The 14,120-nt window shown below is 37.2% G+C and overlaps 1 protein-coding gene across 1 annotated transcript; it reads right to left on the reverse strand.

The window, feature by feature from the left end:
* Positions 1-8,058: 8,058 nt before the first annotated feature.
* Positions 8,059-8,750, reverse strand: LOC101711269 (cell division control protein 42 homolog). The gene is given in 1 exon segment (XM_004864056.3): positions 8,059-8,750. A coding segment is annotated over 1 exon segment (576 nt). The 5' UTR covers positions 8,685-8,750; the 3' UTR covers positions 8,059-8,108.
* Positions 8,751-14,120: the final 5,370 nt, after the last annotated feature.

Below are 14,120 nucleotides of genomic sequence, written 5' to 3' on the forward strand. Positions count from 1 at the left end.
AACTTCATCACCCTAATGAGTGTATAATTCAATCTTGTTATTATACTGATTAGTATTTTTCTGATTCTAGTGTTGCACACCTTTCCTTGTGTTGTACTGGCTATTTATCATCTTCTTGTGTCTACTTTTTAATTGGGTTGTCTATTAATGAGCTGTAAGAATTCTTTATATATCCTGGACATAGGTTATATACATTATAAATATGGTCTGTTTAAGGACTATTTTTCATTTTCTTAACGATATTATTTAAAGTTCCAAATTTTGACAGAATCTCATTTGTCAATTTTTTTCTTTTATACATTATGTTTTTTATATCCTAGGAATTTCTTGCCTTCCCTAAATTCATAAACATTTTCCCTTATAATTTCTTCTTAAAGTTTTGTAGTTTTAGTCTTTCATATTTAGGTTAATAGATTCTTTCAAGTTATTTTTATGTGTGGATATAAATGGTTGAGGTTAATTTTTTACCTATGGATACGAGGTGTTCTGGTGCCATTTGCTGAAAACACTATCTTTTCCTCAGCTCTTGAATTGAGTTTATGTTGTATAAAATGTTAATGTTAAATGATCTTTCAAAACTCAGTGGACCATATATGTGTGGTTTTATTTCTAGATTCTCTGTTTTATTCCAATGATCTATATGTCTTTCCTTACACCAACACTGTCTTGATTACTGTAGATTTACAGGAAGTCTTAAAATTAGGTACTAAATGTCTCTTCCAACACTGTTTTTTCTTTTCCTTTTCCTTTTCTAGGTCTTTTGTAGCCCTACATAACTTTTAAATTTCAATATCCAATTCTTCATTTATAGCAAGTACACATAGACCTGAATTTTTATATATACCTTCAGTTTTCTAATCCTGCTAAATTCAAATAAAAGTTCTAGGGGCTCCTAGAGATTTCTTAGTATTTTCTCTGTAGATGATCATTTCATCTACATACAAAGATTTTACTTGCCAATCCTATCCTAATTGTGTCATCTTATTGCCAGACAATTTTGGTTTGGGCCTATGTTTCAAAGTTTAATAGAGAGATGAAGAGTGGGCATATCTGCCCTTGTTCCCCACCTTAGGGAGAAAGCATTGTATCGTCTCCATTCATATGAGGTGTTCTCACTGGCAGTATGGAGTACGTGTCTTTAATCTGTTGAGAAGGTTCTGTTCTACTTCTAGTCTCCTGATAGTTTTTACCATGAACAGCTGTGGAGTTAATCCAATACTTTTTCGCCAACTAGTGACAGGATCATATGGCTTTTTCCTTTCCTCGGTTAAAAGGATGACTTTTGGGGGCGGATCTTCCAATGCTGAACCAACATTGCCAACCCTATAACAAAACCACTTTCTACATACTGCCAGATCTGACTTCTAGTAGTTTGTTTTGTTAAACAAATTTCTATCTATGTTCATACTTTTTTCTTCTATTATCTTTATCTAGTTTTAGGATTAACACAATGAGGGGAGAAGTGTTCCTTCTTTCTTCTGCTTTAAATATCTGATATAATTTATCAGTTAAAATGTATATGAGCCTGTTGTTGCCATATAGGTAGGTTTTAAAGCTAGGAATATACTGTCTTTAATTGGTGCTATTCAATTTTATATTTCCTCCAGAGTTAGTTTCATTAATTTGTCTTCCAAGGTACTTCTTAGAAGTTGTCAAATTTATTTCAAAAAAGATTTTTGAAATATGCTTTCTATATCCTTTTAAATTCTGTAAAATCTGTGGTAATGTCTCCTAGATCTTGATGTTGTAATTTCAAAGATGTATAATTGATACTGTGTAATAGGAAGAAAAGGTCTAAAAGAGTAGGGGAAGTGGGAGGAGTAGGGGAAAGGAAAGAAGGGAAAAGGAAAAATATGAGAAAAGGAAAAAATTGGTAACAAAGTCTTTGCAAATAGGGAAGGGTGGAGGGGGTGAAGGGAGGGCATGAGAATGGGGAAAAAAATACGAACCAAGATACTCATGTAATGGTACAAGATCCCAATGATGAATGTAACTGTATTTTATACCTAAAATGTACCAATAAACTTAATGGAAAAAAAAAGAATGAATTCTCAGGAGCTACAGAGATTAAGAGTAGGAAATATTTATTGAGGGGAAAGATATAGCTCCTGAGAGGCAGGAGGGGGCCCAAAAGTGGATTGCCAAGGACTCCACTTCTCAGCTGACATTTTATAGAGCACAACCATGTGGGTACAACGTGGGTTACAGCGATGATCAAGTAATAAGGTTATAAGTATAATTCCTTAGATAACATCGATCCAATGGGAAAGCAAGTCATGTAGCAAGTATACACGGAAGGAATAAAGAACTTTTCAGGAGGGAATAAGTCCAAGGATCTTGGTCATCCACTAAGGTAACTGATGTCCATCTAGACTTCATTAGACCAAGTGTTAGCACTTATCTTAGGCCTGATCATTTTGTCTTTATCTTTAGGCCTGGCCTCCAAGAGATGCACCACTGGCCATGGTTTTAATGTGTTTTTACCTTTGCCCTGACACTCTCAAGTGCCTAGGCCTATCTGATGCCTATAATATTTCTGCCTCAGTTAGCTGTCTCTGATAATAGCTTTATGGCTTCAAAGCTATTTTAGGTGCATCTTAGGGCCCCACTCTGCCTGTTATATCCATGCCTCTCCTCCCATTGTTTTTCTGACCTTGTCATTTATACTTCTTGTCACATGGAATAAATTTGAACACTATAAGATGGATCCAGAATATAGACTCTTGTGTATGATGGACAAAGAATTGCAAATGTACATCAAATGTTTAAAAAAAAGCAGCTATTTTTGTTGAAGATCATGGGAAGATGTGCTCAGGGCAAGTTTGTGCCAATAAAAAAGTAGCATGAACAGAAAAGTGGTGCCAGAACTACAGAAAAATAAACAGCACACCATACACAGATAAATCAGTTTTTCAGAGTTTTAAGAAGTGCACCCAAGGCCTGGTGTTTCTCATTGGATCTCCAGGTGAGATTGACAAGAATGAATGACATGTTACTGAGTCACCTCAGGGGCTTTCAATGAGCGTGCATGACCCAGAGTTCACTTTGATTAAACTACATGTAGGAGACATAGTCTATATTTTTGAACCATTAATAAGGTTCCGGAGTGGGGAAAGCTTACTGAAGATCAGGCCAGGAGATCTAACCTGCTTGTGCTCTGGCCTGGAACTTCAGAGATTTTCTGGTTCTTTGTTATTTTATTTTATTTTCTTTCCATTAAGTTTATTGGTACATTTTAGTATACAATACAGTTACATTCATCATTGGAATCTTGTACCTTTACATGATGTACCTTGGTTCTTATTTTTTCCCCATTCCTCTGCCCTCCCTTCACCCCCTCCACCCTTCCCTATTTACAAAGACTTTGTTTCCATTTTTTTCTTTTCTCATATTTTTTTCTTTTCCCTTCTGTCCTTTCCCTTACCCCTCCCATTTTTCCTATTCCTTTAGAACTTTTTGCCCTATATCACATTATCAATTATACATCTTGATCCTTATTTATACTTTTAGTTTTTCACACCAGAGAAACTATTCGGCATTTACAGATGTGTGCCCTTACCTCTCAGAGCAATGGAAGTTAAGATTGGCCCTGTGGTGTTTCCCCAACTCGAGTGGGTGGAAAGCCTCCGTTGTACTGCTGGTCCTAAAAGCACTCCATTTAGTTTTCAGCCCGAGGTGAGACTTGAGACTTGGTATGAGTGTCCAGAGACTCATCTTGTTGTTTTATTAAGACCGTAATCTCCACATAAACACAATTTCCTATTTCAGACTGTCCCTCTGGCTATGATCTGTGCAATTCCCTTTGCAGCCTTGATGCTCAAATGACTTTGGATAACTTTTCTATCCTGCCTTTTTCTGCATTCTGTCTTCCTGTCTAATACAATGCCACATTGATTTTGACTAAGATGACAGCTTTGTCATTAGGAGAAAAAATTTTACATGTTTCTGTAATGCTCTTTATAAAGCACAAAGCAATTTTGCCATTAAGTCTTGAGTGCTCTCTTTAGCTGTATTTCAAGGTGGCTTTCCAGGCCCAGAAGAAAGTCTTCAAAATTACTTCTGACAACTATCAAATGACAATGACATTCTTGCCACCATGCTGTTTCTGATCTATTAGTAAGTGGAGACAGGCATTAAAAAGAGAATGTAACCATTTAAACTAGAGAATTGTTAATTTTATAAGGTTATCAAAACCTCAAAATCAGCATTTTGAGTGACTTTCATTCAAAATTTATACTATCTGACTTGTTTCACAGTGTATATGTATATTTATATTAGTTTCTCATCTCCAAATAATCAAGTATCTATTAACACTAAATTGGATTGCCCTATATTCAGTACACTGGTATTGCAAAGTAGCTTGTTTTCACTTTAAAAACTGTCGAATGGTTATTAGATATGATGGTTTGATTCTGTTTTTATATACTTGAAAAAATGTTGTCAAACTACTGTTCCCCTTCTATGTGACCCGCTAGAAATCTGCAAAATTTTGAATTTTACCTTTGTATTAAAGCACACATCTATATTTAGGATGTGTGAACTAGACCAAGCTATTTGGGATATTTTTTTCTATACTTTTTCATTGATGTTGTTGAGAGAGAGAACTTTGGGCATTTGGGTACACTACAGTTGTCTCTGTTGTATGCCTCAGGGTAATCAATGAAAAACTAGTCTATATTGGTACCACTAACCTCATAGAATTGAACAGAAGGCTTAAAGACTTGTAGAATATTAAATTTTTATAGAGCAGTCAATATTTTATAAATGAATGACATTATTTACCTAAATAATTGCTTACCTACAATTTGTGTAAATAATATGAGAAGTGTTGCTCAAAAGTCCTTAATATTTTGGGAATCTTGTTTTATCCAGCAAGGAACTGTAGCATTTTATCCTTAAACTTGTGTCTCTTTGGTGTGTGAATTTCTGCAAATGAAGAGAGGCAAAACAAAAGCCTGCAGAATTGAGTGGGAGTAATACATTACATAGCACCTTTTCTTTCAAGATAGTGACCCTTAATATGAGTAAAGATTTTTCTCTCAAATTTTATTTCACTCCAATATGCTTAAGTGTAGTTTTTAGGTTTTCATATTTACAGTGCTTAAGTTTTGTGACACTTTTTTTTTTTTATCTGGGGCTTGACGTTTTCCTTCATTTTTGGAAATTTCTGAGATGTTGTCCCCTCAGATATAGAACTTACCGCTTCCTTTGCTCCCTCTGGGTCCTGGGACTCCAAATATATTTTTCCAACATCTTTTTATTGTTTCCCACAGATCTCTATTTCTTTATAATTTCTAATCTCCTTTCTTTGTATGTTTTGATATGTGTCATTTTTCCTTGTTTGTGGGACAAAAATACCTGATATCCACCCTTCAGAGGAAGAGAGGTTTATTTTGGCTCATGTTTCAGTCTGGCTCCAAGGCAGGAAGGCATGGCAGAAGGGCATGGTAGAGGAGAGTTGCTAATGGTGTGGACAGGAAGCAGAGAGTGAAGGGAGGAGCCAGGGAGGAAGATAAACCCTTCTGGGCCACATATTCCAGTGACTCACCTCTTCAGACCATATTCCATTAACTAAAAGCAAGTCAGCTATAAGCCCCCATAATTCAATGACCTTCCCAAAGCCTGGCCTATGAGCATGTGAGGTTCTTGAGGACATCCAAGTATACCATAACATAGCACATTGGCCCCCCAGAAAACTTATGTACATCCCTTTATGAAAAATTCATTTAGTCCCTCTCTAAGAGTTGCCAAAATCTTAAAAGTTCCAGCACTACTGGAAAAATCCAAGTCCAAAGTCTTTTCTTAAGTCTTAACTCTTAAGTCAAACTCTTAGGTGTGAGCCCCTATAAAAATAAAGTTAAACACTTCCAATGTGTAATGGTACTGGAAAAACTTTCTTATTCCAAAAGGGAGAAATAGCCAGATAGAAAAAAAATCAGACTGAAACAAGACCAAAGCCAAGAAGGGCAAACGTAAAATCTTCTAGTTCCATGTCCAACATCCAGGGCAAGCTGTAGCAAGATGTGAATTCCAAAGGAATTGGAGTTCCACCCCTATAGTATTGCCAGTGATTGTAGCCTTCATGGCTTCTCTCTTCTCCTTGTAACTTTCCTCAGACATACCACATTCCTGGCTTCTCTAACTTTTTAGAGTCTCCACTGCACTTTCAGATTCACTGTTATAGCTTCATTCACTGCCCTCTCAGGAGCATGCTGCCTGACTTCTCAGGCCTTCTTAGGAAATCTGGGTGGAAGACTCCCTGACATACAGCTCTTGCATTCTTCATGCCAGTAAATCCAGCACCATGCGGATGATGTCAAGGTCTGCCACCAGGTTGAACAGTAGCCAGGCCCCCTTGAATTAAAGTTGCAGATGCTTCTGAGTGCTTGGATGGCTGAGCATTTTAAACCCAATCACAGGAAATCAATTCCCTAGGTGGCACTTCTCAGAGTAGGGTGCCCTGGGACTTCCTTCGCAAAGCAAAGTATACTATTTCACTTTTGTAATTCTGAGTCTGTGAAGGGTGAGGTCTTGCTGATTTCTCACATGCCGTGAAGGGATCTTCTTCTTGCCCTGTTGTAACAGCACATTTTTTTAAATGCTACTTTTCAGCAACCAATCTCCCCTTTGCTCCATCTTTGCAGGTGCTTCCTGTCTGGCAAAACTGAAAATTTAAAATCATTCACCTGTGCCATTTGTTCTGGATTCTCAATGTTGAGCTCACTAAAAGCCCCCAACAGTACCCAAGCCACATTCTAAATGTTGGACTGCCTTGAAATTTTCTCTGACAGATTGATTAGTTTCCAGCCCTTAATCTCCGTCTCCCAGAAAGTCTCAGGATATGTTCAAAATATAGACAATTTTTTTTGTAGAGCATAATACATATGGTCTTAAGTTCAACTGCAGCTGTTCCCAGAAGAAACCTGGCTTTGACCAGCTGCATTTCTATCTGTATTCTGATCCTCTGAGCTCTGACTAGAATAATATAGCACTCTAGGGCTTCTTCTCTAGCTGGCACCTTTGAGTTTTTCCAAACTCTTTCTGTGAATCACTTCTAAAGGCTTTTGAACTACATGATCAGATAATATCACAGCGATGACCCCACTCCTATGGTACCAAAATCTCACTTAGTCACTTTCTCGTCACTGAGACACAATTCCTGAGACCCACAACTAAAAGGAAGGGAGGTTTATTTTGGCTCACAGTTTGTAGAGGTTTAAATCCATAGTCCAATGGTTCCAAAGCAAGACAGCATGGCAGAAGGGCATGGCATAGGAATAGCTGCTCATGTCATGGTATTTGGGAAGCAGAGAGTGAAGAAAGGGGCCAGAGAGTGAGATAAACATTTCTAGGCCATACCCTCCAGTGACCTGCTTTTTTAGGCCACACCCCACTGTCTAACAGCAAGCCAGCTATAAACCTCCACAATCCAATCATCCTCCAAATGCCCCAGCCATGAGTGCATGAGGCTTTGAGGGACATCTAGATATAAACCATAGCAATATGCATATCCAGTTCACTGACCTCTTCTTTTTTCTTTTTTTTTTGTATATCCTTTTATTGGTACATTTTAGGTGTACAATATAATGACATTTATCATTGGAGATATGAACCTTTACATACTCTCTTGGTTCTTATTTTTCCCCCTTCCCCTGCCCTCCCTTCAAACCCTCCATCTCTCCCTATTTACAAAGACTTTGTTTCCATTTTTTCATTTTCTCATAGTAATTCCATTCCCTTCTTGCCTTGCCCCTAACCCTCCCACTTTCCCTTCCCCTTTGCCCCTTTTCTTCCTATTTCATATTATCTATTGTACCTTTTAGTCTTTGTGTACACTCTCAGTTTCTCACACTAGAGAAACTATTTGGTATTTACACATGTGTGTCCTATTTATTTCACTTAAGAGTATCGCCTCAATATACATCCATTTAGCAATAAATGTCTCTAATTTCTCATTTTTGATGGCTGAGTAGTACTCCATTTTATTAAAAAACCCACATTTTCTTTTTGCAGAAACGAATTTTAATTTTAAATCTTTAGTTTGATTTCAACATTGGTTTTAGTGTGATGCTGACACCAGCTGTGCAGAAAGGGATCTGGAGAGATGTTCATAGCAGCACACACCTGCAGCTCTTCTTTGGTTCTGGAGGTTCCAGGGCAGCCAATATTGCTTCATCAAACACATTTTTTAGGCCTTTCTGTGTGAGTGCAGAACACTCCACATACTTGATAGCCTTCAGATCTCGGGCCAGCTTTTCAGCAGTCTCTGGAGTGATAGGTTTCTGTTTGTTCTTGGCAAGTTTCTCAATAGTAGAGGGGTCATCTCTGAGGTCAATTTGGTTCCCAACAAGCAAGAAAGGAGTCTTTGGACAGTGGTGAGTTATCTCAGGCACCCACTTTTCTTTCACATTTTCAAATGAGGATGGAGAGACCATTGAAAAACAGACTAGAAATACATCTGTTTGTGGATAACTCAATGGTCATAGTCTGTCATAATCCTCTTGTCCTGCAGTATCAAAAAGCCCAAGAGTATATGGCTCTCCACCAATCATAATTGTAACTGAATAATTGTCAAAAACGGTTGGTACATATTCAGATGGAAATTTGTTTGTTGTATAAGATATCAGGAGACATGTTTTACCAACAGCAGCATCGCCCACAACAATGCACTTAATTGTCTGCATTGTGGAAATAGTTTAAATATTTCAAATTTGATGTTGACCTCAGCTTCTCTGCTGGGGCGTTGGCAGCAGTGCACTAAAAAAACCCCACATTTTCTTGATCCAGTCTCCAGTTGATGGGCATTTGGGCTGTTTCCAAGTTTTAGCTATTACAAACTGTGCTGCTATGAACATGGGTGCACATATATCACTGTGGTATGATTCTTTAAATTCTTTGGAGAAGATACCCAGCAGGGGAATAGCTGTGACCTCTTCTTTTTTCAAGAATTCATTCATTCATTTATTCCTGCCCTTGTGAAACTTACATTCTATAGAAGGAGATAGACTAAACAAAAAGATAATAAATAAATTTATTATGCGGTATTTAAAAAGTGTTTAGTACTGTAGAAAAATAAAGCAGAGTAAATGTGGTAATTTGGCTCATCAAGAAATTTACTTTTGAGCAGAGGATTTAAAACAGGTGATAAAGTGAGCTAGGAGGAGACAAACAGGGCAGAAATCTTGTGATCTCACAGGACCAGTATGTTTACTGTTGAGAAGCAGGGTCTAGACTGACAGCATCAAGCCTGATAGCCCATACTGAAATGACACCAGCGCTGTTGAGGGTGGAAGCACAGGGGCTTGTAAGAAGGCATTGGATTCTAGGATTATTTCTCTTGTTGGACTGACAGGATGTGTTAATGGACCTGACAGATCATGCAGAGAGATGCCAAGGGAAATTTTAGGCTTTTTTTCTAGTTGCCGCGATGAGGGAGAGATGAAAGGAAGTCATGAATTCAGTTTAGGGCAAGATTAGAAAACATTCAAATGCCAGTGTTATTAGGCAAATTATTGTATTGTCAACAACTGTATTCACTTTTATCACTCATGTTACCATGTTTTTTGCATGTTGTTTGTTGTCTGTTTCCCCTATTAGATTGTGAACTCTGAGAAAGCAGGAATATTTTCCAACTTGGGCACTATTAGATTTTAGACGAATGCAATTTTAAGATTTCTTATTTATTGGCAAAAAGTATGCATTTTATAAATACTTTTAAATGAATTAATGAATGTATATAGCTTTTCAAATTTGCAGAGATAAGACAAATTACTACATTGACACTTTTCCTGCATAGTTCTTCAGGGCAGTTTGAGGGTAAGATGTTATAAAAAAATACAAGAATATAAATACAAGTGCCTCTATGTATCTGTGACTTTTCGAGTTAATATAAGTGTTTATAAGACTTAAGAAGCAGGCTAGCATAACGATTAACAACACAGGCTCTGGAGCCAGCAAGACTTTGTTGGAATCCCTATGGAGCTAATTTCTAGTTGAATGACTTTGGAAAAATTACTTAATTTCTCTGTGCCTCCATTCTTCTATAACTTGGGAATAATAATATTATCCTTACAGGTTTGTTGTGATTATGTAATAAAATTATTTTCATAAAGGGTATGAGGGACACAATAAGTGCTCAGAGTTGTTATTCTGGTTGATATATAACTAAATATTTATAATGTTTCTAAAAGCACCTATTATATATTTCACTTTTTATGTCTCCTATGCAAACCTCATGTCCTGTCCATCATATCTTACTGTTTTCTACCTAGTGAATTCTTCTTTGCCACTAGCCTGTTCTTTTCAAAATTAACTCCATACTGCACATTTTTGGATTCTAATGTTTTCCAATGACTAAAGATTAATTGGAATGATATGGGAAATAGGAGCCAGATACATTAACAATAACATTGGACATCATCAATTACCTCACTGTTTAAACTTGCTTATAGGATCTTTTCATTTCAAAGAAGGTAACCCATTAGAATTCTTAAGGAAAAAGAAGTCTCAAAGGTGAAGTTCTGTCTTTATGGCTTCATACAATTACAGATGGGAAAATCAATAATGTGATATAGTAACTCAAAAAGAATTAATGCCACAGGACAGTCTCCTGTGATTGTATAGCTGGTAACCCTCCTCATGCTAATTCTTGGAACTCTGTCGGGTTAACTTTGTCTTTTGAACCTAGAATGAGTGAGTAAGAAAGAATGAAGGGAAGAAGGAGGGAGCAGGAAGTGAAGGTTTCTATACTGTCAAGGAGTAGCTAACTCTTCCCCATTGGGAGTCTGCAGAAAAGCACATTAGGGTTTTTTTCTGTGGGGTAAGCTATAAACCTGTAGGTACAGCTGCATTAAATGACTATCAACCACCTCCAGTGCCACCTTTGTCTTTTTGAAGGGAGATTATTTTTAGTTTAAGGTGTTGGGTAGTAAAATCACTCATAATGTGGTATGTAAATGAAGTAGTAAAACTGACTTTGGCATCCAACAGTTTGGTAGAAAGTAGTGAGTATTATAAATGTTATTTGGCACTTTATCTGGAAGGTCACTGTCAAGGGACTTTAGAATTCAAAAAAATAAAAAAGTTTAAATTCTCTGTGCCTCCATTTTTTCTACAATTTAGGAATATTATCTTAACAGATTTGTTGTGATTATGCAATAAAATTATTCTCATTTCTCATAAAGAATATGGGCTCAAGGTCAGAGTTATTCTGGATGATATATGTGACTGAATATTTATAATGTTTTTTAAAGGCTCCATTATATCCTTTTGTATCTTTCTCTGTCTCTTTAAATGGTATTTTAGTGAACTTTCTTGTGAGATTTTAAACACTTCTCAGCTGCCAAGGAAAACAGTATTAGGAGCTAGATACACTGTACAGCTGGGATGCTCCTGCTTTTAGTAGAGGGTGCTCTGAAGCTCTCAAAGTGTCTGTCCTTCAGACAGAAATGAAGGTGTCCAAACAGTGTGGGCTTCTAGAGTGTGGTAGTTTTTAAATAGAGCACCACAGAATGATACAACAGGTTGCATTGTGTCAAAGGACGACGTTCCTACTCTGTGGAGCAAAGCCTTGAGGGGTAGGTACATGGGGGAAAGAGAGCAAATGCTAGGTCGTTATGAATTTGTTGAACTTAACAGTCCTAGCGAGGAATAGAGAAATACAATGTGATGCCAGGAGAGAATTTTATATTCAACTTGGAATGGCTTGGCCTAGGTACTCAGTGATTTTGCAGGAAATAGATTAAGGAAGAGCTGCTCTGTTAGCCACTGCAATTCCCCACTTGTCCTTTTCCTTCCTCCCCCTGACCCCAATATGCCTCATCTTACTAAGACAAAGGGCATTCATATATGGGCCCATCAAGTTGGACACAGAAGTTACTGGTTTCCTGGCACTTCTGCTATTTATTTAGGGAAGTGATGGCTGGTGTTGGGTGGTTTCTGAGATCATGTTGTTTGGTTGGAAGAGATAAAATGATCATTATGCTGACTGACTCCTAAAGGTACTGAATATGATCCACTTGGGGTTGGGAACCCATATGTTTAGAGTTCTAAGAACCCTGTGAAATTACACACAGTATTTCAGTCTCTGTGCATGTTTGTGTTTTTCTGGAGAGGTTTTAGCTTTCAGTATATTTTCAAATGTCTCCATAAGCTGGTGAAGCTAATAAATCTGGTTTGGATATCTCCACTCCTCTTTCCCATCCACTCAAATCCCATCCATCTTTCAACAACAAATCCTATTGCTACGAGTTTTCTCTAACTGTTTTGTCTTATAAGAAACCCTTCTATGACTGAACTTAGGTAAAAAAAAAAATCATAGCTATAGAGAGTGTCACAAAAGGTGGTTATTTGTTGTGTGAGGGGAATTAGATGGGAAGGCAATATGGTGAAGAGGTAAGGAAAGGCTTCCTGAGGATGTGATGCAGGCTGGGGCTGAGGTCCAAGAAAAGAGAGCAAGAAATGAGTCAAAGAGGGAGAGGGAAGAGCTTGCTTAATATATACTTCTAATTGCCAAATAAAACTGATTTGTTTGTGGTTCTCTGAAGAAATTTCTCAGGTACTCATTATAATAATGTCCATTGCATTTGAGCATATGGAAACTAAGGCTAGAGTCTAGGTCATGACCAAGAGATCTTTGCCTAGAATTTTCTGTGAGGATTTTCCCAAACCAGGGTTATTTCTCATTCTAAAATTGAGAATATATTGCATGACCATATCTTTCTTTAGGTTTGTAGTTTCTTTTAAACAAACATCTAGACTCTGCTTCTGAGATTCTGTGTTGTTTTTCTGGATGAGAGATCAGATATTAATTCTTCCCCAAAATTTCTCAAGTGATTTTAAACAGTAGCCAATACTGAGACCTACTTTTAGAAAACCATCAAAAAAACATTAGCAGGATTTTTAAAAAATAATATTAAGTATGGAAAAAGGAATAGAAAATGGATAATCTTACATACTGCTACTGAGAGTTTAAAATCATTTGAAATTTCCAGAAGACCATTTGATAATACATTGCAAATACTTCAAAATTTTGACTATTTTTTCTTGCCCAGAATATTCTTAAATGGTCTATGCTTAAGAAACCATCGATATGTGGACCAAGATTTTATACAAAGTTGCTCTTCAGAGTGATTCTGTGACAAAAATGAATAGGAGCTAACCTAAAAATTTGGCAACAATCTAAGAGATTGGTTAATTTTTGTGTCACTTCTTTTTATGTGGTAAAATTTTTAGAGATAATATAGCAAGATGCTTACTGACATGTTAAAGTGCTTGTTTTGGCTTGGGTCTGGAATGTCCCTCAAAACTCTCAAGCATTCAGAAGTGGGGCCTTTGGAAGGTTGTTGGGTCATGGAAGGGCTGTACTCATTAGTGAGTTCATCTACCAGTATGTTCACCCACTGAGTGTGCTGCTGGGAGGTTTGGCTTGCTTGGAAGGGGCCGGTCTTTGGGGATATGGCTTGGAAAGGTGTATATTCCTTCCTGGCTCCTCCCTTCTTTTTCTGTTCTCTAGTCACCTTAACTGAGCAGCTTTTTGTCTGCCAGACCCTTCTACCATGCTGTTTCTGCATTTGAGCCTGCCTACCATGGACTGAAACTTCTGAAACTTTGAGCCAAAATTTATATTTCCTCCTTTAAATTATAGGTGTCAGGTACTGTGTCTCAGAGACAGGAAGGTACTAAGATAGTGTTTCAGAGATAAATCATGAAAAGTAGGTACAAAGAAATATGTAAAAAAAAGAAGTATTAAAGAAAAAAACTTAGAAAAAACATATAACAAAGTATTTAACTAGATCACTGTTAAACAGCACTGTGGAAATTTTTAGTTTTCTTTTGGCTTTTTTTAATTCTCTAAAAATCTTTCAGGCAACCATGCATTATTTTCATACAGAATTTTGTTTGTTGTTTGTTTGTTTGAGACAGAGTCCTGCTATGCAGCCCAGGCTGGCCTTGAACACATGGGCGTCCTCCTGCCTCAGCCTCTCACGTTCTGGGATTTCAGGCATGTGCCACCATGCCTAGCTGTTCATACAGAATTTTAATAAGAGAGCTGGGGATCTTCCCAAAAGAATTAAAAGAATCATAGCACAGTGATATATTCTCACCCATGTTCATAGCAG

This window comes from Heterocephalus glaber, unplaced genomic scaffold (assembly GCF_053883595.1).
Source record: "Heterocephalus glaber isolate CG9 unplaced genomic scaffold, H.glaber_assembly_v1.0 deba00001662, whole genome shotgun sequence".
NCBI lineage: Eukaryota > Metazoa > Chordata > Mammalia > Rodentia > Bathyergidae > Heterocephalus > Heterocephalus glaber.